Source organism: Salvia miltiorrhiza, chromosome 4, assembly GCF_028751815.1.
Source record: "Salvia miltiorrhiza cultivar Shanhuang (shh) chromosome 4, IMPLAD_Smil_shh, whole genome shotgun sequence".
Lineage (NCBI taxonomy): Eukaryota > Viridiplantae > Streptophyta > Magnoliopsida > Lamiales > Lamiaceae > Salvia > Salvia miltiorrhiza.
This window is the reverse complement of record NC_080390.1, coordinates 56,171,623-56,194,516: the sequence shown is the minus strand read 5'-3', so window position 1 is coordinate 56,194,516 and position 22,894 is coordinate 56,171,623. Positions and strand designations below refer to the sequence as shown.

Sequence of the window (22,894 nt, the reverse complement as noted above, 5' to 3'; positions counted from 1 at the left end):
ATATAAAAAAACAAAATAAAATAAACAAAATTTAAAATGTTATGATTCTTGATCATGACAAATTTTAGATTTCATCTTTGCTAGGTTGTATTTGTTAATTTTATCAAAATACAAATTTTAAAATTAAATTATATATTCATTAAAGAATATATATATATATATATATATATATATATATATATATATATATATAGTACTGTGTATATTTCAGTAGAACTTTTGTGTAAGTTATTTTAATATAATGTGTATATATTATATCATCTTTAATTTTGTCATGTATGAACGAAATTAAAATTTAGGGCAAATTTCAGAATGAGCTAAAGTTTATGTATTTATATTGTAACTTTATATAGTTGAAAACAATAGCAAAATTATTTGTGAATTTACAGTCAATTAACACCACAAAAAATATATATATATTATGAAATGCAAATAAGTAAAAAGTAATTAAAAGTTCCAAAAATCCATTCAAAACTAATAGAAAATTTGAAAGAAAAATATCTAGATATTTGGGTGGAAATTTTTTAAATAGATAATAATAATCGTTAGTTAAAAAGGTTTTGTCAAGATCTTGATCATTCATTTTATATCCTCCAATTATAAGATGGTTTTATCTTCATTTTAATGATATTATCTTTATTAGAACTATTTTATATAATAATATAAGTAACTTATAGAATTTTATTTTTTAAATATAATATTCTAAAAAATATAATTTTTTTTACCGTGCATCGCACGGGAGTAATACTAGTTATGTATAGAAAAAGAGATTAAGAGATTTTTGGTAACATGCAACTAAAAATGCTAGATGAAGTCATTTTTTATAAGTAATGAAAAATTTTATTTTTCAATATATTGAGGGCCCATTTTTATAATTTCGCCCAGGGCCTCATTTTTCTCAGGACCGGCCCTGCACGGGATTTGGAAAATCTGGAAAGATGTGTGAGTGGCCGATTCTATAATTCTCTCATATGATAGTTCTTGATCTCGTATGTAGTTCTCGAATTTAGGGTTTAATGTTGAGTGTTAAATGTTGAGGACACATATGATAGTTAAATGTTGAGTTCGTTCGTGTCTGTAATTCTCAAATTTTGGGTTTAATGTTAAATGTTGAGGACACATATGATAGTTAAATGTTGAGTTCGTTCGTCTGTAATTCGTTTCTTGATCAATTTAGGGTTTCTTCTCGAAATTTTGATGCCGACAGGTTTCTTGATCTTGCTGTAATTCAATTCGTTTCTTCATCATTTCGAATCGCCACCCTCCTCTACTCTTCTCTTAAACCCTCCTTTCACTTCCAAAAACACCTCCTTGATAGCCCTAGATCGCCACCTCCACCACTGGCGCCGCCCACCCCTGCACCACCACCTCCGCACAACTTTGATATATGTACATTACTAGTTTAGGATTAAGTGAGAGGGTGAGAAACGAGGATGGTACGTGTTTTTCAATGAAAACAAAACATATATATGATACGTCATGTTGCTGGTGCTCCTGCTCAGGGGCGGTTTTGGGGGGTGCGCGGGGTGGTCGACCACACAGGGCCCCAAAAAAATAGGGGCCCCGAAATTTATAGATCCATATATATTATGTATATCAGAAATCAGAACCGATCACCTACTCACCGTGGGCATGCATAACGTGCCCACCATGATGTGGCAATTGTAATTATAGTAAGATAATTTTAATTAGAATAAGATTTATTAGTTATCTTTGCTAATTAAAATTGTCACATTAATGGTGGGCACGTTATGCTTGCCCACGGTGGGTAGGTGATCGGTTCTGTATCAGAAATAAAACCTATAAAACTAATGAATTGTGTACATTAGTGCAATGGTGAAGGGCCATCTATCAAACTTTAACCACCTGTGATCGATTCCTTTTGAAAGCAAAATTTTGACGAATTTTTTTGATGGCCGACCATTTTTTACAAGCGAAATTTTTGTGATGGATATGCTTTTTATTTGGGCTCTTCTAAGAAATACACACTCTTTTAATCAATACAATGGCCGACCATTTTTTACAAGCGAAATTTTTGTGATGGATATGCTTTTTATTTGGGCTCTTCTAAGAAATACACACTCTTTTAATCAATACAATCTCTTTTCTAATCAATACTGTGTTCTTTTCTTTATCTTTGCTTTTCTTTTTAGTGGTTTTTCAATTCTAGGGATTAGAGAATAAAAAAAGATAACTTCTTTAAAACTTTTAATTGTATTTTATACCAATCAGTTTTTTATTTTTATTAATTATTATTAATAGTTTTAATTGGAGTTTAAATTTATTTAAGGCCATTATCTTAAGGCTATTTGCAAAAATAGGCCACTATTTTTCGGACTTGCAAAAATAGGCCAATTATTTTAGTTTTTGGTATTTTTAGGCCACATGTTTACTCAATCAGGCTATTTTGGGCCACATTTTAACCCCAGAAAATGGCCTATAAATGCTTAATTGAGCTCAAATGTAGCCTAAAAATGCCAAAAACTAAAATAATTGGTCTATTTTTGCAAGTCCGAAAAATAGTGGCCTATTTTTGCAAATAGCCCTAAGATAATGGCCTTAAATAATTTTAAACTCGTTTTAATTGATGAAATTCTAATTTTGTATTTAGGTTGTATGTGTTAATTGTGAACATAGATATTCATCATATTCATATAAAGATTATTGGTGCGATATTTCCTCTCTAAATTCTTATATTATTTTAAATATTTTTAAATGAATGACATAATTATATATATATATATATATATATATATATATATATATATATATATATATATATAGGGAGAGGTTCTAATAAAAACCTCTATTAAAATGAGAACTAGGAACCTAATCTTAGCCTTTTAAATTTTAGATCTAGTGGTTATGATTGATTTTATTTAAATAGCCGTCTTTTTTGATTTGTTTAGTTCCCTTTTTCCGTTTTTTTATGTTTTTTATTACTAGAAGGATATTTAAGTCTTTTATATTATTCTTATTTAATTAAATGCTCTAAAATAGTGGATTAAGTTGTTAGTGCCGATTTTTCTTCTTCTTGTTTTTTTAATTATTGACTCAATAATAGATAACTAACTCTGCAACATACAAATGCAACTATGCAATCTAGCAACTATGCAACTGTGTAATGAAGCTAAATGTGCAACATAATAAGGCAAATATGCAATCAAGCAACTATGCAACACAATCAGCCTACTATGCACTTAAAATTTTTACTCAATTTCCCAGCAATATCAAACGGCAATTTACACAACACATACAAATTCAGGTGCATTGTGACAAACTAAATTAACGCATATATATGTCGACATGTGCAACACGCTATATAAATTATGCAATTTTAGATCCGAATTTGCAACTCAACACAATAACTATATTAATTTCAGAACAATCTATGCAACACAATCAATCAACTATGCAAGTAAAATTAACTTTACTTCATAGCAAAATAAAAAAACAATATATACAACAAAAATAAATTTAGAGGAATTGGGATTAACTATGCAACACACTAAAACAACTATGCAACCACATAAACAATTGTGCATCACATTCCAACAACTATGCAATTACAATTGTTAAGTGTGAAGAACTGCTGGAAAAGTGAAATATTCAGACACCGTCGCCTTTTGGGTGTCGTTGAGCGATGATATCAACTTCTGCAAATGTGATGGGTTGCCACGTGATCGAAGCATAGGATGATTCTTAGCTTCCTTGTGAACAGTATCTTCTGCCCCAACATTTTAAGTCTTTTTCAATAAAGTCATCATCATAAATGCACTACGCTTCATTGATCTTACGAACAACCCCATTTCTCGCATTTATGACTCTTGGCTCATTAACTGCATATTAAAAAGTTTGAACAAGTAAGTATAATCATTTTAATATTATTTACTAATAAAATTATTTGTTGTGTGTTTAAGATCTTACGAAGTGTGTCTTCAAAAGAAGTGTTTGCCTTTTCCTTTCCTTTGTTTTTCGACCTAATAGCTTGCATACACTCATCAATAATTGTAGACGCATTAACTGCAACACACGATACATTTAAAATCAAATGCACAAATAAAATAAAAATACATTAAAAATATTTCAAACTTGTATTATACCTTGGGCATCATCAGTTTCAATTTGCTCATTACTTGGACCATCATTTTCTTTACGTCTTGAGCTACTAACATCTGTTTTGTAACCCAATTTGAATGCATATTTTGTTAAAAAAAAAATAAAACAAGCTCAATGATAATATTTAAAATTGTTAATATTTTACCTTTCAGACGATTTTTTAGAATACTTTCAGCAACTTTATCAGCTAAAATATTGTAGAATTCCTCTAGTCGTTCACCATTGTCATCTTGCAAAAATAATAAAATTATTTAACATATTTCTAAATAAGAATGTAGGAAAAATCAAAATGTACCAGTTGGATGCTCTTTATTAATCATTATAGCAGATGCTTTCTTCACACGAGGCATATTTAACTGTCCAAAAATAAAAAAAATACTCAACTTTTATGCTAAAAAAATTAGGTAATCATAAATATGCATTTAAATTTCCAACATTGCAACATATTACTATTACGGATGCAATTAAAAAAACATCTATATGCACTAAAACAATTAGGTAACCATAATTATGAATTTAACTATGTGTGCATCTATGCATAGCACCGTTTGAAAATATGAGTTATTTATTGGTAAATCCAGATATATAAATCACATCAATATAGAAAAAAAACAAACAAAAAAAAAACATATAGAACCCAAAAAAAATTGACCTTCAAATAATTAACAAATACAAAGCACATAGTCAATTTGACATGTATGCAGCAATATCCAACATCTATGCAACAACAACCACCATCTATGCAATTTCAAAAAAAAAAAATCAAATGCAAATTGATATTTATGCATCAAAATTCAACATCTATGCAACAACAACAATCACCTATGCAAGCTAAAAAAATTAACAAAAAAACGTAGGAAATTTGACAAATATGCATCAACATCCAACATCTATGCAACAACAATCACCATACATACAATACAAAAAAAAAGTATGAAATCTGACATCTACGCATCAACATCCACCATCTATACAACGCCAACTATTATCTATGCAATCTAAAAAAATTTAACAAGAACCGCAAGCAATTTTATATTTTTGCAACAACTTCTCACATCTATGCAACAACACCCATCATCATTCAATGTTTAAAAAATTAACAAAAAACCAACAACTTTGCAATAACATCCAAGATCTATGCAATTGAATTACCTGTTTTGAATCGCCTTAAGAAAAATCGAATTAAGCAAAAATCTGTGTCGTCGCCTCGTTGTACAAATCGGACAGCCTCCGCAGCCGCCTTCAACAACTTCGTCTCTGCCGCCTCCTGCTACAGACCGACGAGCAATAATATCGTTGCCGCCGGAATCTTCGTCACCTTGCACAGATCGGCGTCCAATATTCCGGCAACCTCCTTCGACTTGCAAAGAACGACGGTAGATTCGACTGGAGAATTACCTGTTTTTCAATAGATCGGCGGGTAGGTGCATAGGAGGCTCCTCTCCATTTTAAACCCTAGATAAAAGTGAATTTGTGAAATTGAAATGGGGAATGAGGACGTGAGTAATTTTTAATTATATTGTATTACATTTTTACCCTTTCAATTTTAATTACATTTAAAACATTAATTTAATTGTGTATCTCTAATTTAATCTCAACCATCTATTTTTTCTAAATGAATGGTTTAGATTAGGTTCCTAGTTCTCATCTTAAGGGGAGTTTCTATATTAACCCCACCCTATATATATATATATATAGGGTTGGGTTCCGGTGGATCCCTATGCTTATAATAGATCCGTAGATCCAAATCTAGACCACACATTTATGACATGTGGCGCATCAAGATGGTGACACGTGGCAAGGCATTTCAAGGCAAAATCTGGAGAGGGGTAAAATTGGAATGAAATTTTTGAAATTAAAAAAAAAAAATTAGATTTTCTCAAAATAGATATATTTTAGATGCATAAAGTTTCATACGAGAATGCATGAACTTTCATATAAAAATGCATAAAGTTTCATATAAAAATGCATAAGATTTCACCCCACCCCCACACCCCTGAACCCCACCCCACCCCAGAACCCCACCCCCACCCACCCCTACCCCCCACCCAGCCCCCACCCCCCCGCCCCCAAAATTTTTTTTTTTTAAAAAAACTGATTTTCTGACCACTGACCCACCCCCACCCCCCACCCACCACCAATTTTTTTTTTTTTATTTTCTCAAAAACTGATTTTCTGACCCCCCCACCCACCCACCCCCCCCAAATTTTTTTTTTGGAAAATCAGTTTTTAAAAAAATAAAAAAAAAATTTGGGGGGGGGGGTGGGGGGGTGGGGGTGGGCCAGCAATCAGAAAATCAGTTTTTGAAAAAAAAAAATTGGGGGTGGGGGTGGGGGTGGGTGGGGTGGGGGTGGGGCAGGGGTGGGGTGGCGAAACTACCGGATTTATTAAAATGAAATGCATTTTTTGTATAATTTAATGCATTTTTATGTGAAAACTTTATGCATTTTTGTTTGATTTTATATGCATGTGAAACATGCCTATTTTTGGGGGGTGGTAATGGGGAGGGTTGGGGGTGGTGTGGGCTGGATTGGGGGGTGGTATGGGGTGGGGTGGTGAAAATACCAAAATTGGAAAAATTAAATGCATTTTTCTGTTCAAAGTTATGCATTTCATGTGAAAACTTTATGCATCTTTGTGTGAAACTATATGCATCTAAAATATATCTATTTTGAGAAAAATCTAAAAAAATATATATATTTTTTAATTATTAAATCCGAAAATTACATTCCAATTTTACCCCTCCAGATTTTGCCTTGGAATGCTTGGAAGCTCCTTGCCACGTGTCACCATCTTGATGCGCCACATGTCATAAATGTGTGGTCAAGATTTGGATCTAGGGATCTATTATAAGCATTGGGATCTATATGATCCCATTCCTATATATATATATATATATATATATATATATATATATTTACAAAGTAATTTGACAAAAAAATGTATTTTTTAATCAAATATTTTTCATAATATAATTTTTTCTTAACTATAAATAAAGGGCCCAATTTTTAAAATTTGCACAGGGCCTACGTTATCCTAGCCCCGCCCCGGCTCTTGCTGCTCCACTTCGACCTAGGGTAGGGCAGGGATATCTGGTGAGTTCGCGTAGGAGAGAGACGGAGGCAACGGCGGCAGCCTCCTGCTGCGCGGCTCCGCCGGCTGAAGAGAGGCGCGAGGCGAGATGCTCCGTGGCGGCGTCGCGAGAGAGGAGAGGCAAGGCTGAGACGGCTTCGTCCAGAGGCAGCGGCGCCGGAGAGATGAGAGGAGAGGCGAGAGACGGGGGGTTGTCGGCGATGGAGGTAGTTGGCTCGGCGGGGTTGGCGAGGGTGTTTCGGCGATGAGGGTGCGGCTCAGCCAGCCACACCCGAGCCCTTCATATATAGCGCCGAGAGAGAGGTGAGATGGGAGAGAGAGAGAATGTGAGAGAATGAGAGAGATAGAGAGTGTGTGAGAGGGGGTACTACCCATGAAATGGGGGTGGCTACCACCCCACCCACCATGAGATAGAGAGCATGAGAGAGATAGAGAGAGCTATGAGTGATGCATGGAGTGAGACCGAGAGAGAGTAAGAGAGGGAGTAAAAGTAGTAGGGATGATATCATGCCTATTTTTAGGTCTTTGGTATCATTCAAGACTTCATCTTCTTTCAAGACTTCATCTTCTTTTACCCTCAATTGCTATATCACAAATAAATAATTCACCTCTAAGCCTCCATCCATTCACCTCACTTCCACCAAATCAACACCCATTTTGTAACAGAGTATCGCCACATTATCAAAAACATCAATCACCGGTAAATTTCCAACATGCAAGCAATTTTAGATTATTAATTCAAAAATGCATACTTTGGTGAATTAAACATGAATTTATCGAATCATATAATCATCATTATTTTAAACAATAATCAATCATGAGCAACGAGATGAACAAGAGTAACAATAAAAGCATACTACTAAAATAATCTCAAAATAAGATGGATACCATAGCAATACTGAAATTCAGCTCAAATTTAAAACAGACGCCATTGAAGAATCTCAAAACACTGAATAGAATAACAAAAACATAATTTTTTTTTGCCGAATTAAGTAAACGAAAATCTATTCCTGGCTTTCAGCATCGCCGCTCTGCTTCATGTGCTTCCTGGCGTACCTCTGGTTTCTCAAGAACTTCGGATCCATCTGCATCAGTAACACCACAACATCAATTAAACAAAATCAAATAAATCTCCGATCAAAATAGGGCGCCAACTCCTTACCCCTTTGGTGGAGCTGTTACGCTGTCGCTTCGGCTTCTTGATTCCATTCCGGTGAGCCTTGTGCGACTGGTTGTGCGCGGTGTGATTCTTCGATTTCGCCATTGTTCACTTTTCTCAGCTAAAAAATTAATACTACTATAATTAAGAAAAACAGATTCATAAAAGAAAAAACTTAATATGCGTATATATAACTTTATCTGGAGAGCAGCGGCGGTTTACCTAGAGGAGGGCGGCGGAGATGCGGAGGAGGGAGAGTCGAAATGAGAATGTGGAATGGGTAGCTCGTCTCAATAAGCTGACTTCTCAAACCCTAATTTCAATTACCTGAGACATATGGGCCTCATCGACTTATTTTGGATCGGTGGGCTCTTTTATGGCCCATAACTTTTAATAGTAAAAAAACAGTATAGAATTTTCATTTTTTATTTTTTACAGAAAATGAAAAGTATGTAATCCTTTTCTATGCGATCACAAAACTTTTCCACTTTTATTAGGTGTTTCTGCTGAAAATAATTAACTCTAATGTTTTTGTATAATGATCTTCAATTTATTTTCCCTGCATGACTCCGTACAATTATCGTAATTTATTTAAGTGATGCTTACTTTTCATGATTAATAATAATACACATTGAGTATTTGTATCCTCACTATTAAAGTTTCTCTAATTTCATCCTTTCAAATTTTAGATTAGTAATTAATTTTACGAATTAGTTTTATTACATATGAAAGTATACACATATTAAGCTCAAACGAGCTTTTACATAATTATGGCAAGTTGTATAATGAAAGAACTCAAATATTGTTAGAAGTGTGACAATTACATAAGATAAAGTTGGGAGTACGAGAGATACAAATCTTTTAACTCTCCCCTATTACGAATCTCTAATAAAATTAAAGTGAACATATATCTTCAACAACATGATTTTAAATAATCGATCAATAGTCACTCCTCGACTATGCGACAAAAATTTCAGTATTATTGCGGAGAAGTAACCCAAAATATTTGAATAATTTCGTTCGCATTTGCGAAAATAAAGGGGTATATTAATACAGATTTAAGGGTGCAAATTAGGATTTAGTGTTAATAACCAGGGGGCTTAGCCCACTGGCCACCGGATCCTCACTTAAGTGAAGTGACCCGGGTTCGATCCCTCTTGGGAGCGAATTGGAGATCGGAGATATAAGTTGGATTTGGGTGAATGGATAGATAAGGTGGTTCTTGAAGTGGATGTGGAACTAATTACTAACATCTAACATGACTTTGCCCGATAAAAAAAAAGAGATGAATGGCATAATGCATGCGGATATAGTCCACTTCAACTCGAAGTAATTGATCATCCAAATCCAAATACACATGAAATTAAACAACTAAAAACTCTAGCAACGCAAGAGCATGCCAAACTAGAAAATGCCGGTAAGAAGATTAGCTGCGGCGGATATGGCAGCTCCGGTGATCGCGTACTGCACCACCTGCTCGTGCGAGTGATCCTCGCACGTCATGGCCAACGCCGCCCCGGTAATTGCTCCGGCAAGGGCACTATTTTTCTGCAACCACAACTCTAACCATAAATTAATACACACAAAACTCCATTGCTACGGCGACACTCGATAGAGAAAAATTACCCAATCATGAACTCCTCGAGCCTCCTTCAACCCGTAAGTAAGACCCGAATACGCCCCCGCCGCTAAGCCTGCGTACACGAGCAAAAATGAATTGGTTGAAATGGCTATTATGTATGTATATATACATATGAAATGCAAATAGCTTACCCCATTGCACCGATTCTTTTCCGGTGCTCACAACCTAAAAATTCAAATTCAACCACATCAAATTACTTTAAAGTTCATCTACTTCTTGATATCTAGGTATCTAGCTAGTGCATGTATTACCCCGTGATCTTCGATTATCGATTATATATGTATGGACAATTTACTTTGCATGATTGATCGCACGAGCAGGATTTCTGGATTTCTCTAATCCCACTCTTTTATCCTATTTTTTTTTTTTTTATCCATCTAAGTAAACGTACCCAAAATCTTGATATATATGAACATACCATCATGCCACATGATTAATAGAAACATATGGCAATCAACTAGTTATAATAGAAAAACATTTGAGCTTACCAATGCTTCCACAGAGTTGTGGTTGTTTTCAGCTGCAGAGAACAAGACACACTTATGTCATAAAATATCCAACAACGACATCGATGTATATACATTCAAGAAACGTCAAAAAACTCGAATCCATACCTCTAAAATCCGGGAACCGATGATGCTTCTTCGAGGCACCGGTCTCGGCCGGAGGGATGCTCCCCCTAACGTCTCCACCGGCACCTGATTTTCCAAAACACAAATAACACAAAATGTTTCCAAATGCAACATAAAAAAAAACAACAAAATCGAACCCACTTTCCACTGCTGTAAAATAAGCTTCCCGCGCTACTGCTTGAATCGCTCCGATCTGCCAACCATCGGAGCACTAATTAACCCCAAAACCACCGCATTTCAAGTCACTAATCCCAACAATACACCTACAGATTCTTAAATTCCACAACCTCTTCACACAATTATATTAAATTCGCATACTCATTTTCTCATCAAATCTGAGAAAAGAGTGAGAAAAGGAAAGGGAAAAATACCCCAGCAGCTCTTACGAAGCTTTCAGCCATGCGGTTAAGCAGAGGGTGGCCGAGATCGAAGAAACCGCCGCTGTCGAAGCTTCGCAGCTCATCGATCAATGATCTAGTCTCCAAATTGCTTCCCGACATCCTTTTCCACTTCTTTTCTCAAACTAAACAAAGCAAAAAAAATTGAGAACTCAGCTTCTTAGATAGAGAGAGAGAGAGTGATCGGTTTGGAAATTTGTAAAGGAGGCGGTTAAATTAGGTGGGAGAAGGACACGTGTCTCTTAATTGTAAACGCGTCAGTTGTGGTGCGAACTCCGTGGCGGTCTTTCTCATCGTAGGATGCTAACGTGGCGTCTTTTCAAATTATGCTATTTAGGAGTAAAATTATGAGATCATGTATTTTATAATCATATCTATCAAATGATTTATTTAAGTTGTATGTTACAGCTAGAGTTGTACTTCCAAATTTCAACCAGTATCATATACGAAATTTTTTACAAGCCACAACCAATAAGTCACACTAGACTCCATTTTCAACTTTATGTATTTAGTTTATCAAAGTTGACAATTAGAGAAATTATAAATAGTTGGAGATAATTAGAATGTAATAATACCAAAGTGTTGGAAGCCAACTGTTTGATCAAAGTTGAAGCCCAGATTTTGAAGTGCAGTGGTATGAAGGCCACTGCCTTGAAAGCAAAATTCGGCCGATCATCTGAAATGAAAGCACATTCACTCACGCCCTTAAGAGTTATTAATTAATGAAGTCGAAATGAGGAGCCATCCTGGTCGGTCGTCAAGTCTAATTGCTAAGATCAGAAGGCTCTGCTTACACACCAGACCAGTGCATTGGGAGGCTCATTACTTCAATCGAGATAATGAAAAATCATTTTACCTTTTTAGTTGGAACTTTAGGTGTTTCTCGAAAAAAAATACTCCCTCCGTCCGCCAAAAGTATTCCACTTTGGCTGGGCACGAAGTTTAATAAAATGTGTGATGATGTTGATGTAGTGGAGAAAGGGTCCCACCATTTTATGAGATGTGTGTGTTTGTAAGGATAAAATATAAAGGTGGATGGTGGGACCATGGCTTAAAAAGGAAAGTGGAATATTTTTTGCAAACGCCAAATATAGTAATTGTGGAATACTTTTGGCGGACGGAGGAAGTAGCGAAAAAAATGTCCGTACCGCTCCTCGTGGAGTAGATCCCGCATCCAACCAAGTCTTTGACCAGGGAACGGGAGAATTCCCACTACCGCTGGCAGGCCAGCCGGGCCGTGAGCGCGGTGGGAACGGGCTTCCCAAAAAGCTGGCCTCTGAGACAATACTCTTCTTTCTGCAAGTCCTATACGCCGATTCTCTCCCACACAGCTACCACCTCAAGTTCGCACTTAAACTTTGAATGATTCGGAATCAAATGGAACAAAAGCTCAAGAGCAAAAATGAACGAGAAGAAGAAGATGAGGTGAGGAGATCTTTCTCAAAATTTTCGTACCCTCAAATAGAAAAACTAAGAAGATATATAACCAAAGAAGAAGACGTTCACAAGTTTGCTCAGAAAGCAAAACAGAAAATTAGAAGACGGTTGGCATCAAGAACACACAATTTCTAATGTGTTATGGGGTTAGGCTGAGAGATTTTAAATTTCCTAGGCTTCACTAATACACACCTAAACGTCTAAATCTGATGGAAATGATAATGATATAAAATGTAGGAAACAAGGCCAAAGTCTAGCTATTTCCAACACAAACAACTAATTTTCCGCCAAATTAAACGGTTTCATTCTGAAATTAAAAACAAGATTACACAGCAACAAGAAACCACAAATGATGGGAAAAACATCTAAATTTTAGCAAATTTAGCGCACTCAGAGCATCACATATAAAATTGCAAACATCAATCACCGCTAAATTTACACCATGAAAGCAATTTTAGATTACAAGTATGCAAAGCATACTTTGATTGGATGAATTAAACTTGAATTTATAGAATCACATATTCATCATTATTTTAAAAAATAATCAATCATGAGCAACGAGATGAACAAGAGTAGCAATAAAAGCATACTACTAAAATAATCTCAAAATAAGATGGATAACATAACAATAACAGTACTGAATTCAGCTCAAAATCAAAGCGAACATCATTGGAGAGTCTCAAAACACTGTATAGAATAACAAAAACATAATTTTTTTTTGCCCAAATACGAAATAAAAATCTACTCTTCGCTTTCAGCATCGCCGCTCTGCTTCATGTGCTTCCTGGCGTACCTCTGGTTCCTCAAGAACTTGGGGTCCATCTGCATCAATTACACCACAGCAAAAATTAAACAAAATCAAATAAATCTCCGATCAAAATAGGGCGACGACTCCTTACCCCTTTGGTGGAGCTGTTACGCTGTCGCTTCGGCTTCTTGATTCCATTACGGTGAGCCTTGTGCGACTGGTTGTGCGCTGTGTGATTCTTCGATTTCGCCATTGTTGACCTTTCTCAGCTAAAAAAATAATACTACTATAATTAACAAAACAGATTCATAAAAGAAAAAACTTAATATGCGTATATATAACTTTATCTGGAGAGCAGCGGTGGTTTACCTAGAGGAGGGCGGCGGAGATGCGGAGGAGGGAGAGTCGAAATGAGAATGGGAAACGGGTAGCTCGTCTCGATAAAGCTGACTTCTGAAACCCTAATTTTAATGAGCTGAGAAATTTGGGCCGCATTGACTTATTTTGGATCGGTGGGCTCTTTTATGGCCCATAACTTTTAATAGTAAAAAATATTCCTAATCCTAATATAGAAATTTCATTTTTATTTTTTAATACAGAAAAAGAAAAGTATATAATCCTTAATATCTATGCGAATTGCGATGACATGTGTGGAAGCCTCTGTATTACATTACATATATATACATATTCGTATACACGCACTAACACACCTCCGCAGCACACACAGTGGCGTCTTCATGGATGTTCCAGAGAGAGACATCGATGATCTTCCGAGGAATCCAGCTAACTACACGGCGCTCACGCCGCTCGGATTCCTGGAGCGGGCGGCGCTCGTTCATCCAACCCGTAAATCATTGATCCACGGCTCCATCAGCTTCACGTGGGACGAAACTTACCGGCGGTGCCGCCGCCTCGCGTCCGCCCTCGCCAGCCGCCGCGTCACCTTCGGTAGTACGGTCAGTATAATTAATTTTATACCTATATATCATCAGCAATTACTACTTAATTTCATGAATTAATTGTCGGTCTATTGAAAATGTAGAATTAATTAATTCTCATGATGAGTAGGTTTTGATTTTTTTAGGTACTTTCTAGCTAGTGATGAATTTGAAGAATTTATTTGTAAAAGTCAATTTTTTTGAAAAAAATTATTCAGAATTCTTTGTTTCAGAACATAGGTGCTCTCTCTCAGACTCTCACACACATATATCATATGCTATTTCTGTTGAAGTAATTTAGTTGTTATTTTGTTTGCCTACTCGGTATGATACGATTTGTATGTAACTGTTTTCTATTTCTAGGATGGAATATGTTGAGATTTGAATTTGAATAGCTGTTTTCTGTGGCTCTTTTTTAGCTGTTAATAAAAACTCAAGCATGAATAAGTGCATAGCATACTACTGATCCTATAGATTTCCTTTTGGGATTTCTGCCTTAAATTCCAGTTTCAACTTTTATCCACGGATTAGGGTGTCGAATTAACGTGTCTCGAAGAGTTAAAGTTGGATATATAATGCAAATTCATCATAGAAGGTCGAGTGTTTGTGACATTTTCAGATAATATGGTGGCTTTCTCTATATGTTTTGTGATGACAGGTTGCAGTAATTGCTCCAAATATTCCGGCCATGTTTGAAGCTCATTTTGGAGTTCCCATGTCCGGAGCAGTGCTGAATCCTGTAAATATCCGTCTGAACGCACAGACTATTGCGTTTCTCTTGGGACATTCGCACTCCAATGTAATAATGGTGGATCAAGAGTTCTATTCTTTGGCAGAGGAAGCTTTGAAAATTGTGGCTGATAAAAGCAAGGACAAATTCAAGCCCCCAACTTTGATCGTCATAGCTGATGCAAACTGTGACAAAGGATCCCTCGAATATGCACTGCAGAGAGGAGCAATTGAATACGAAGCTTTTCTAGGGACTGGCGACCCCGATTTTGGTTGGAAACCGCCTGAGGATGAGTGGCACACCATCGCTCTTGGTTACACCTCTGGCACGACGTCTAGCCCTAAGGGAGTCGTGTTGCATCATCGAGGGGCGTATCTCATGGCCTTAGGTAATGCTGTTATTTGGGGCATCGGTGAGGAAGCTGTCTACTTATGGACTTTGCCTATGTTCCATTGCAATGGTTGGTGTTTCCCGTGGACTCTCGCCTCCATTTGCGCCACAAGCGTTTGCCTCCGACAGGTCACTGCAAAGGCAGTCTACACTGCTATAGCTAACCTCGGTGTTACTCATTTTTGTGCTGCTCCCGTTGTTCTCAACACCATAGTAAACGCCTCGAAGGAAGATTCCGTTCTTCCCCTGCCTCGTGTTGTCAAGGTGATGACAGCCGGTGCAGCTCCGCCCCCTTCTGTTCTCTCCGCAATGCAGCAGAGGGGCTTCAGAGTTACACACACCTACGGCCTCTCGGAGACCTACGGCCCCTCCACCTTATGTGTGTGGAAGCCCGAGTGGGACTCCCTACCCCCCGAGGCTCAGGCCCGTATGAACGCGAGGCAAGGGGTCCGATACGTGTGCCTCGAAGGCTTAGACGTAGTCGACACTCAAACCATGAAGCCCGTCCCCGCTGATGGGACGACGGTCGGAGAGATCGTGTTCCGGGGCAACGTCGTGATGAAGGGATATCTTAGGAATCCGAAGGCGAACGAAGAGGCTTTCGCCAACGGCTGGTATCATTCCGGTGATCTCGCCGTGAAGCATCCCGATAACTACATCGAGATCAAGGATAGATCGAAGGATATTATCATATCCGGAGGCGAAAACATCAGCTCCGTGGAGGTGGAGAACGTCCTCTACCAGCACGAGGCGATTCTCGAAGTCTCGGTTGTGGCCCGGCCGGACGAGCGGTGGGGGGAGTCGCCGTGCGCGTTCGTGACGCTGAAGCCGGGCGCGGACGCTTCCGACCAGCGGAGGCTGGCGGAGGACATAATGAGGTTCAGCCGGTCGAAGATGCCGGCGTACTGGGTCCCGAAATCGGTGGTGTTCGGGCCGCTGCCGAAGACTGCAACGGGGAAGATACAGAAACATGTGCTGAGGGCCAAGGCCAAGGAGATGGGACCTGTGAACAAGAGCAGGTTATGAAAATAGTATGCCCAGTTGTGTCTCTTGTTTTTATGTATGATCTATACGTATAGTGTATGTGTGTATGGCGATGAATGATGATGCAACATATACATCGATCATCAAGTCTAATGAGTTTAATGAGTGTATGGCGATGAATGGAGATGTATGATCTATACGTATAGTGTATGTGTGTCTCTTGTTTGGATCAAGTCTAATGAATAAAAGATATGAATAAGAGTGAAGAGTCAAATTTCAACGAAAGAGCAGAGCTGGATCGTGGCATTATAATTATCATTATACCGAAGACACGGATCGAATATATCTTTATTTTTATTATTATTATTATCATTGTTATTTTGAATATTTGGTGCAGCTCGGACTTGACATGGCTGACTTTATCAATCAGGAGTTATCTTGGCAGTTTAACCCGGCTCTCGTCTTGGCAGCTCAGCTCTGCTGGCCCTGAAGAATGTGCGAAGACGTCGAGGAAAAAAATATAAAGTTTCTCTACAAATATATTTTTTATGATTTGATGGGTCGTATACTGGTTCAACTGAAGGTTGACGAACAAACGGATCTGAACATGTTCTATTTGCTCACCCCATGCATGAGAACGTCAGGCTTTACATTCGTGTAGATATATTAATTGTCAGTGGGATATTATTGGATTTAATAATAGTCCCAAGATTTGGTGGATTATATTATAATTTATATTTTCTTTTTTATGATTAATATTAACTGGATTTGGTCTCAAATAGAATGCAAGAAAAAATTCTAAAGTGGTGCAGTATCTCAAATTCATTTCAGATATCACACACCAATTCAGCAAAAAACACAGAAAACAGATACTCTTGATGGCCTTAAGTAATCTATGTTCCATTGCAACGGTAGGTGAAATTGGTGACATATAATAAAATTAATTAGTAGCATATTTTTTAGCTGATTGGGAACTTTAATTTGAAAACGATATGCAGTTTGACCATTAATGCCGTAACATTAGAATGCTAATCACATTCTAATTTTAACACTATTTTCTGTTTATATTCGCTCCAAATTTATGGTCTATCATTTAAAGATGTTAAATAAACGATCTTCTTTTTTTACAACTATTGATGCCAACTTCCAACATATATAAAAGTTATCAAATTTTTACTACCTTCCAAAACACATAATATTCGTGTGTGTGTGTGTGTGTGTTTGTTTGTATTATCACCTTTGCTTGCGAGATTAGTTTCCTCCCTTGTCAAGGGAAATAGAGATTCTTTATTATCTTCTCAGATTAATATATTCCCTACTTTATTTTATTTTGACTGTTGCTTTGGATTCTCTCCTTAGTAAATATTTTCTTTACCAGTATATATGGAGTATTTTGTTCATCATCACACCATTTTCCAAAGATCAAGCATTCTCTCTCTCTCTCTCTAGATGGATGCCTCTCAAGCTCATGAGGTACTATTACAATATTTTTTTCTCATTCTCCACGATTTTTCCTAAATCTTTTCAATCCGAAAATTAGAAATTTTTTTATTTGAGTTCAGGGGCGGACGCAGATGGGTGCAAGGGGGTACAGCTGTACCCCCAAAAAAAAATTTTTTTTTTTAGTATATATACATAGTATAATATATTTAGATACAAAGGTTGGAGTGTTTCCTAAGCAACTTACAAGTTACACGCCTACAGACATCAAACACCAAACACCAAATTAACATATTTTAACTCCCTTTCTCTAATCCCAATACCCCCAAAAAAATCCTAGCTCCGCCAAATTAACAAATTAACATAGTATAATCAATCCTTTACCTCAATTCTTAATTAAATAAAAAAATTGAACGTACACATTTTGTATTTGGAATGCAGAGTTATTACTAATTATATTTGTATTTTAGTAAAAAAAAATGTCTAAAATGTATTGAAGGCCTAAAAAAAATTTCTCGGGGGCTACCGCCCCCGAACCCCCGTAAAAGTTCAACCCCCTTAAAAAAATCCTACCTCCGTCAATGTTTATAAGATTATTTTTTGCACCCCCAGTTTTAAAATCCTGGATCCGCCACTGTTTGAGTTGGGGATGTTTTTTTACATTATTATAGACAAAGTAGTTGGCTTACTTTATTGTATAGGTAAGGTGAGGTGTGAGATATTTTGTGGTATAGGTGTTTTTTAAGGTTTTGTGATAGGGATTCTATTTGTGATATAGGTGTTTTTAAGGTTTTGATAGGACTCTATTTGTGGTCCATCAATTGCTAAGAAATTATTCCCGAATATGTGCACTTAAATTTGTTAATTATGGTACTCAATTATTTTAAATTTTATATTGTAGGATGTTTCTATTGAGCCAAAATATGGTGGCCTTGCGCCCAAAAAGAAACCTCTGATCTCAAAGGCAAGAATTTTAATATTTAAACTTAGAGCTAGAACAATTTTTTTTTTTATATTTATTTTTTGCATTTCTTACTATTAAAAAAATCATAAATTAGCTTACAATTGCAGGACCATGGTAGATCCTTTTTTGATTCTGCAGATTGGGCCCTGTCCAAGGTACGTGTTTTATTTTTTTATTTTTTTTCCCCAATGTATTATTTTAAAGAAGATGATGTATTTATCAACAAACTAGTTGCCAAAAGTGGGCTGTCAAAGCTTAAAATTATTCTTACAATTGAGCTTCAGTTTGTATGAATGTAATAATTGCTTGAATATTTTTCTCTTGAATTACCAGCAGCAAGGTTTAGCTATCAATCAACAATCAACAGTAGCAATAGAAACTTTGCAGCCTAAATTACAGGTAAATTGATTTTAATAAATTCGTATTCTACTTTTTGAATAGATAGCTAGATATAAAATATATACTGATGGAAATATTTGAATATGATTTAAGGATACATATCACAGTGATTTTTACCCCCCCTAAAATATGTCGTCATCTACTAACTATCGAATAGTTATTCCTTGATTTATTCAACACGATTATTTCATAAAAGCTCGCGAAAAATAAAATTAATTTATTAATTACTACTGTTTTTCTAAATCAAGTTAATCAATTGTGATTCATGTATATATGCAGAGAACCCCTCATCAGCAACTTCCTCCCAGAAGGCCTGCTTGTACATCTTGAAGTGCCAATTATTTATGGAGGAAATGATAAATATTAGTTGTAATTACCCAATTATGGGGCTGATCTGTAATTAATTAGATAATTGTTGGACAAACTCTAGTAAATAGTAAAATATGTTGGACTAGTTTGTAATTATTAAAAATAGTAGATGTGTGGAAATGAATGCTTTCAGCATATATATATATATATATAGATACTAGTCCGGTTAAGTATATATCAAATTTTAACATATGTAATAATAATAATAATAATAATAATAATAATAATAATAATAATAATAATAATAATAATAAAGCTATGACATCGATTGACGACAAATCAAATGAAACCAATAAATCAATTAATAATTGTAATAATAATATTTATTATTAATAACTAGATAGGACATATACATATAAATTGTGTCTACTAAGAGCATCAGCATCGCTGGGTGCGATGGCCGGATCGAACCCGGCCTATCACACCCAGCGCCGTTGCTGCACCCGGGTGTGAGGGGGGGGGGGGGGGGGCGATGCATCGCACTCGGCGGAGACGGGAGCGAAGGAGGGGGCGTGTTTACACACGCCCCTTTTCAAACCAAAAAAAAAGGAAAATTAAAAAACAAAATTTAAAATCTCGGCAGTAGCCGTTTTTTCCCGTTGGCTTTTTTTTTTTTTTAATTCTATAGCACCTCTATATATACATCTACAAATACCTCATTTTCTTCTTCATCCTCAAACATTCATCCATTCTCCTCATTTTCTTCTTCATCTTCTACATTATTTTAACAAATAGCAATGGAAGGCGATTGGAGCAACTATTGGCGTGAACACCCTCAAAATCCATCCCCCGGCGAATCAAATCCTGGGGCAAGCAGAGGCAATGTGGCTAGCCGAGTACCGTGTTCCGTTCCAGTATCCGCATGCATGGAAGATCTTGCGCGAGTCCAAGAAATTTGCAAGTCTCGGCGAGGATGTTCACTCCGATGTCCATTCGGACAAACGATCAAAGGGCTCCAACGGTCTTCCCACAACGACTTCTAGCGACGCGAGTATCTCCATTCGGCCCCAAGGGCAAAAGGCGGCCAAGAGAGACAAACGAAAAGGCAAGAAAAAGGCCGAAGAGACGTCGGAGGATAACCAAAAAGCTCTCAAGTACATGGCGAATATGGTGACTGCAATGGAAACGTTCTCCCAAGTTCAACGTGACCTCGCTGATAGCATGTTGATGAGCCGGGACACCTCTCAAATGAATCCCGACGAATTGGCGTTTCACATGTGCAAGGTGGCGGAGATCAAGCAACGAAACAACATCCCGTAGATTTTTAGGATTTTTTATTTTATGTTTGTTTAAATTTAAGTAATTTAGGATTGTAATTTCTTGTATTGCAACTTTATTTCAATCAATGTAGGATTTGAATTTTAATTCAATGAAATTTTAATTTATCAATTATTGTAAATTAATTAAAATGAAAACTAGAATAAAACTAATTCAAAAATAAAATAAAATCTATTGCACCTAAGTGAGTGCAATACCATTGTTGGAGTGAGTGCAATAGAAGTGGGACCCCTTCTATTGCACCCACTATGGGTGCAAGCATTGTGGATGCTCTAATAATTCATACAATGCAAAACTCTCAAGTCAAGAACTAACTTGTAATGAAGGCTTTTATATATGGTAGGTTTGATTTTCATCTCTCACACCGACAGTTTGTAAAAAAATTGGTCTCGCAGTAGCCCAACTAATTTTGTATTTCAACAACCCCTTTTTCATGCCCAAAGATAAAATTTTGCAACATATTCTCGACTCTTCCAATGCAAGACACAATGCATATATTGTCATTTCAAAAATGTATCAATTTTTCGAACTCAAGAAGCTTCTTCACTTTTTGGAATGTTAGTTTTGACAAACGGAGAATCAAATTATTAATATGATAAACTTTTATTTTAAAAATATATATATACATATCTATACATAATGTTTGAAATCTTGCTAATTATTAGTTCTAACACTAGCAATGGCACTCACTAGGAATTTGATTCTCCTCGTTTCTACTACTATTTGCATCTTCGCTTCCACTTCCAAATACGGTATATACATAAAAAAGAGATTCAATTCAAATCAAAACCCTTGTTTAATTTTTATTTATATTTTTTCAGTGCAAATTAATTATCATAATTTTTCCGACAGGGAGAGCGTACGACGGGGATCGTCTAGGCGCGGCGGAAGTGATAGCGGACGACTTCGTGCCGGAAGCGGGAGCCGAGGAAGGAGAGGGAGAAGACGAAGGCCATGATCACCCCGATCAAGTCTTCATGGAAGCCCTAGAATGCTTCAACGACAGAAACGTAAGTCTTAATTAATTAATTAACCTCATAATCTAATTGATGAAAGCATTAAATATTCTTTAATTTATTAAACTTAATAGTAATATCTATATCTATAGGTAAGGGATAAAGTGAAAACTCTATCTTTCGGTGAAAACTAAATCCTATGAACAAACACATACATACGTGAACAAGAGATAGTCAAATCGTGAACAGGATTCGACCATCTCTTGTTCATGTTTTTTATGTATTACAATTGTTCACAACTTGATTATCTCTTGTTCACGTATTTTATGTGTTTGTTCATAGGATTTAGTTTTCACCGAAAGATAGAGTTTTCACCTGATCCCTTACCTATATATATATATCGGCCGAAGCAAAAACCCTAATCACCCCACACGTGGTGACACGTGTCCGGTATATAGATCTACAGCGGCTGCGCCGAGGAATACAGGCTGACGCGGCACGGGGAGCTGCACGTGCCGCGCGACTGCGCCGACCAATACTGCGAGGGGCCTTGTCGGAAGGAGACCAACCTCGTACTGGAATGCATCGACGAAATCCTGCACCATTTCCGATTCTACAACAAGGCTACTGTTGGCGATGTGCGAGAAACCATCAACGCCGCCTGCAGTTATGGCCCCAAACGAGGTCTCTCTCTCTCTCTCTCTTTAATTAAGTAATTAAATTGGTGTAGTAAATGTAATTTATTTTGGGGGCAGGCGATTTCAATGTTCTTGAGCATGTAAGAGTTGATGAGGACATTTCAAGCAAATTAATGTGTGCGCACAGCTCTTTCCATGCTGCAGTGCTGATGATGCTGGGATGGCATGTCTTATTCTAACATAATGATCATATATATTCTCATACATATATTGTTATAGGGTTGGAATCTATGAATCTTGTACTTGAACAAGGTAAATAATTATCGTGTCTTTTTCTTATTTTTCGTAATTACTTTCTTATAATTAATTAAGAAATTGTGTCAATCGATACGTCGTAATTAATTTGTTTTACGATCTAATGAAATGTGGCTTTAAGGATTATACTAATTATCTATCTATGTAGAGTGGGTGCGTGTTGTCTACCTAAGGTCCATTTAGCTACAGGGTGTGTGTGTGTATAGGGTTAGGTTATATATATTGCTAAATAAGTCAATAAGGTAATAATATATAATGTTGAATA

At 36.5% G+C, this 22,894-nt stretch overlaps 6 protein-coding genes across 9 annotated transcripts; 3 read left to right on the top strand and 3 right to left on the bottom strand.

Moving 5' to 3' along the window:
- Window positions 1-8,077: 8,077 nt before the first annotated feature.
- On the bottom strand, window positions 8,078-8,745 carry LOC131021021 (60S ribosomal protein L29-1-like). Of its 2 annotated transcripts, none has more exons than XM_057950098.1 (3): window positions 8,594-8,745; window positions 8,375-8,492; window positions 8,078-8,297 (listed from the first exon to the last, which is right to left on the bottom strand). In XM_057950098.1, the coding sequence occupies exons 2-3, from the start codon at window positions 8,474-8,476 to the stop codon at window positions 8,217-8,219; spliced, it is 183 nt and encodes a 60-aa protein (XP_057806081.1). In that variant the 5' UTR covers window positions 8,477-8,492; window positions 8,594-8,745; the 3' UTR covers window positions 8,078-8,216. The 2 variants fall into 2 exon arrangements, with proteins under 2 accessions (XP_057806081.1, XP_057806082.1); XM_057950099.1 differs by having other exon boundaries at window positions 8,375-8,509; window positions 8,594-8,708.
- A 1,252-nt stretch (window positions 8,746-9,997) lies between these two features.
- Window positions 9,998-12,505, bottom strand: LOC131021019 (outer envelope pore protein 16-2, chloroplastic-like). Its single transcript, XM_057950095.1, has 6 exons — window positions 12,192-12,505; window positions 11,017-11,168; window positions 10,787-10,838; window positions 10,628-10,711; window positions 10,502-10,533; window positions 9,998-10,065 (listed from the first exon to the last, which is right to left on the bottom strand). Exons 2-6 carry the CDS (start codon window positions 11,143-11,145, stop codon window positions 10,060-10,062), a joined length of 303 nt encoding a protein of 100 aa, XP_057806078.1. The 5' UTR covers window positions 11,146-11,168; window positions 12,192-12,505; the 3' UTR covers window positions 9,998-10,059.
- Window positions 12,506-13,073: 568 nt separating this feature from the next.
- Window positions 13,074-13,875, bottom strand: LOC131021020 (60S ribosomal protein L29-1-like). 2 transcript variants are annotated; one of them, XM_057950096.1, is made up of 3 exons: window positions 13,598-13,875; window positions 13,380-13,497; window positions 13,074-13,302 (listed from the first exon to the last, which is right to left on the bottom strand). In XM_057950096.1, the coding sequence occupies exons 2-3, from the start codon at window positions 13,479-13,481 to the stop codon at window positions 13,222-13,224; spliced, it is 183 nt and encodes a 60-aa protein (XP_057806079.1). In that variant the 5' UTR covers window positions 13,482-13,497; window positions 13,598-13,875; the 3' UTR covers window positions 13,074-13,221. The 2 variants fall into 2 exon arrangements, with proteins under 2 accessions (XP_057806079.1, XP_057806080.1); XM_057950097.1 differs by having other exon boundaries at window positions 13,380-13,500; window positions 13,567-13,714.
- LOC131021018 (acetate--CoA ligase CCL3-like) lies at window positions 13,869-16,555 on the top strand. Its single transcript, XM_057950094.1, has 2 exons — window positions 13,869-14,184; window positions 14,825-16,555. The coding sequence occupies exons 1-2, from the start codon at window positions 13,870-13,872 to the stop codon at window positions 16,310-16,312; spliced, it is 1,803 nt and encodes a 600-aa protein (XP_057806077.1). The 5' UTR covers window position 13,869; the 3' UTR covers window positions 16,313-16,555.
- A 971-nt stretch (window positions 16,556-17,526) lies between these two features.
- On the top strand, window positions 17,527-19,585 carry LOC131021017 (uncharacterized). 2 transcript variants are annotated; one of them, XM_057950093.1, is made up of 5 exons: window positions 17,527-17,743; window positions 18,612-18,674; window positions 18,782-18,829; window positions 19,011-19,073; window positions 19,353-19,585. In XM_057950093.1, exons 1-5 carry the CDS (start codon window positions 17,720-17,722, stop codon window positions 19,401-19,403), a joined length of 249 nt encoding a protein of 82 aa, XP_057806076.1. In that variant the 5' UTR covers window positions 17,527-17,719; the 3' UTR covers window positions 19,404-19,585. The 2 variants fall into 2 exon arrangements, with proteins under 2 accessions (XP_057806076.1, XP_057806075.1); XM_057950092.1 differs by having other exon boundaries at window positions 19,008-19,073.
- A 1,595-nt stretch (window positions 19,586-21,180) lies between these two features.
- Window positions 21,181-22,653, top strand: LOC131021015 (uncharacterized). Its single transcript, XM_057950090.1, has 4 exons — window positions 21,181-21,472; window positions 21,573-21,730; window positions 22,135-22,360; window positions 22,432-22,653. Exons 1-4 carry the CDS (start codon window positions 21,400-21,402, stop codon window positions 22,551-22,553), a joined length of 579 nt encoding a protein of 192 aa, XP_057806073.1. The 5' UTR covers window positions 21,181-21,399; the 3' UTR covers window positions 22,554-22,653.
- The last annotated feature ends 241 nt before the right edge of the window (window positions 22,654-22,894 follow it).

Excerpts from the sequence above, each read along its gene's own strand:
- LOC131021021 (XM_057950098.1), bottom strand. The coding sequence starts at position 8,476 with ATGGCGAAATCGAAGAATCACACCGCGCACAACCAGTCGCACAAGGCT. Across the intron at positions 8,298-8,374 it reads GTAACAGCTCCACCAAAGGG|ATGGATCCGAAGTTCTTGAG; the intron begins GTAAGGAGTTGG and ends TTACTGATGCAG.
- LOC131021019 (XM_057950095.1), bottom strand. The coding sequence starts at position 11,145 with ATGTCGGGAAGCAATTTGGAGACTAGATCATTGATCGATGAGCTGCGA. Across the intron at positions 10,839-11,016 it reads GCTTCGTAAGAGCTGCTGGG|ATCGGAGCGATTCAAGCAGT; the intron begins GTATTTTTCCCT and ends GATGGTTGGCAG. Across the intron at positions 10,712-10,786 it reads TTATTTTACAGCAGTGGAAA|GTGCCGGTGGAGACGTTAGG; the intron begins GTGGGTTCGATT and ends TTGGAAAATCAG.
- LOC131021018 (XM_057950094.1), top strand. The coding sequence starts at position 13,870 with ATGACATGTGTGGAAGCCTCTGTATTACATTACATATATATACATATT. Across the intron at positions 14,185-14,824 it reads GCGTCACCTTCGGTAGTACG|GTTGCAGTAATTGCTCCAAA; the intron begins GTCAGTATAATT and ends TTGTGATGACAG.
- LOC131021015 (XM_057950090.1), top strand. The coding sequence starts at position 21,400 with ATGGCACTCACTAGGAATTTGATTCTCCTCGTTTCTACTACTATTTGC. Across the intron at positions 21,473-21,572 it reads CGCTTCCACTTCCAAATACG|GGAGAGCGTACGACGGGGAT; the intron begins GTATATACATAA and ends TTTTTCCGACAG. Across the intron at positions 21,731-22,134 it reads AATGCTTCAACGACAGAAAC|ATCTACAGCGGCTGCGCCGA; the intron begins GTAAGTCTTAAT and ends TCCGGTATATAG.
- LOC131021017 (XM_057950092.1), top strand. The coding sequence starts at position 17,720 with ATGGATGCCTCTCAAGCTCATGAG. Across the intron at positions 17,744-18,611 it reads ATGCCTCTCAAGCTCATGAG|GATGTTTCTATTGAGCCAAA; the intron begins GTACTATTACAA and ends TTTATATTGTAG. Across the intron at positions 19,074-19,352 it reads CTTTGCAGCCTAAATTACAG|AGAACCCCTCATCAGCAACT; the intron begins GTAAATTGATTT and ends GTATATATGCAG.
- LOC131021020 (XM_057950096.1), bottom strand. The coding sequence starts at position 13,481 with ATGGCGAAATCGAAGAATCACACAGCGCACAACCAGTCGCACAAGGCT. Across the intron at positions 13,303-13,379 it reads GTAACAGCTCCACCAAAGGG|ATGGACCCCAAGTTCTTGAG; the intron begins GTAAGGAGTCGT and ends TAATTGATGCAG.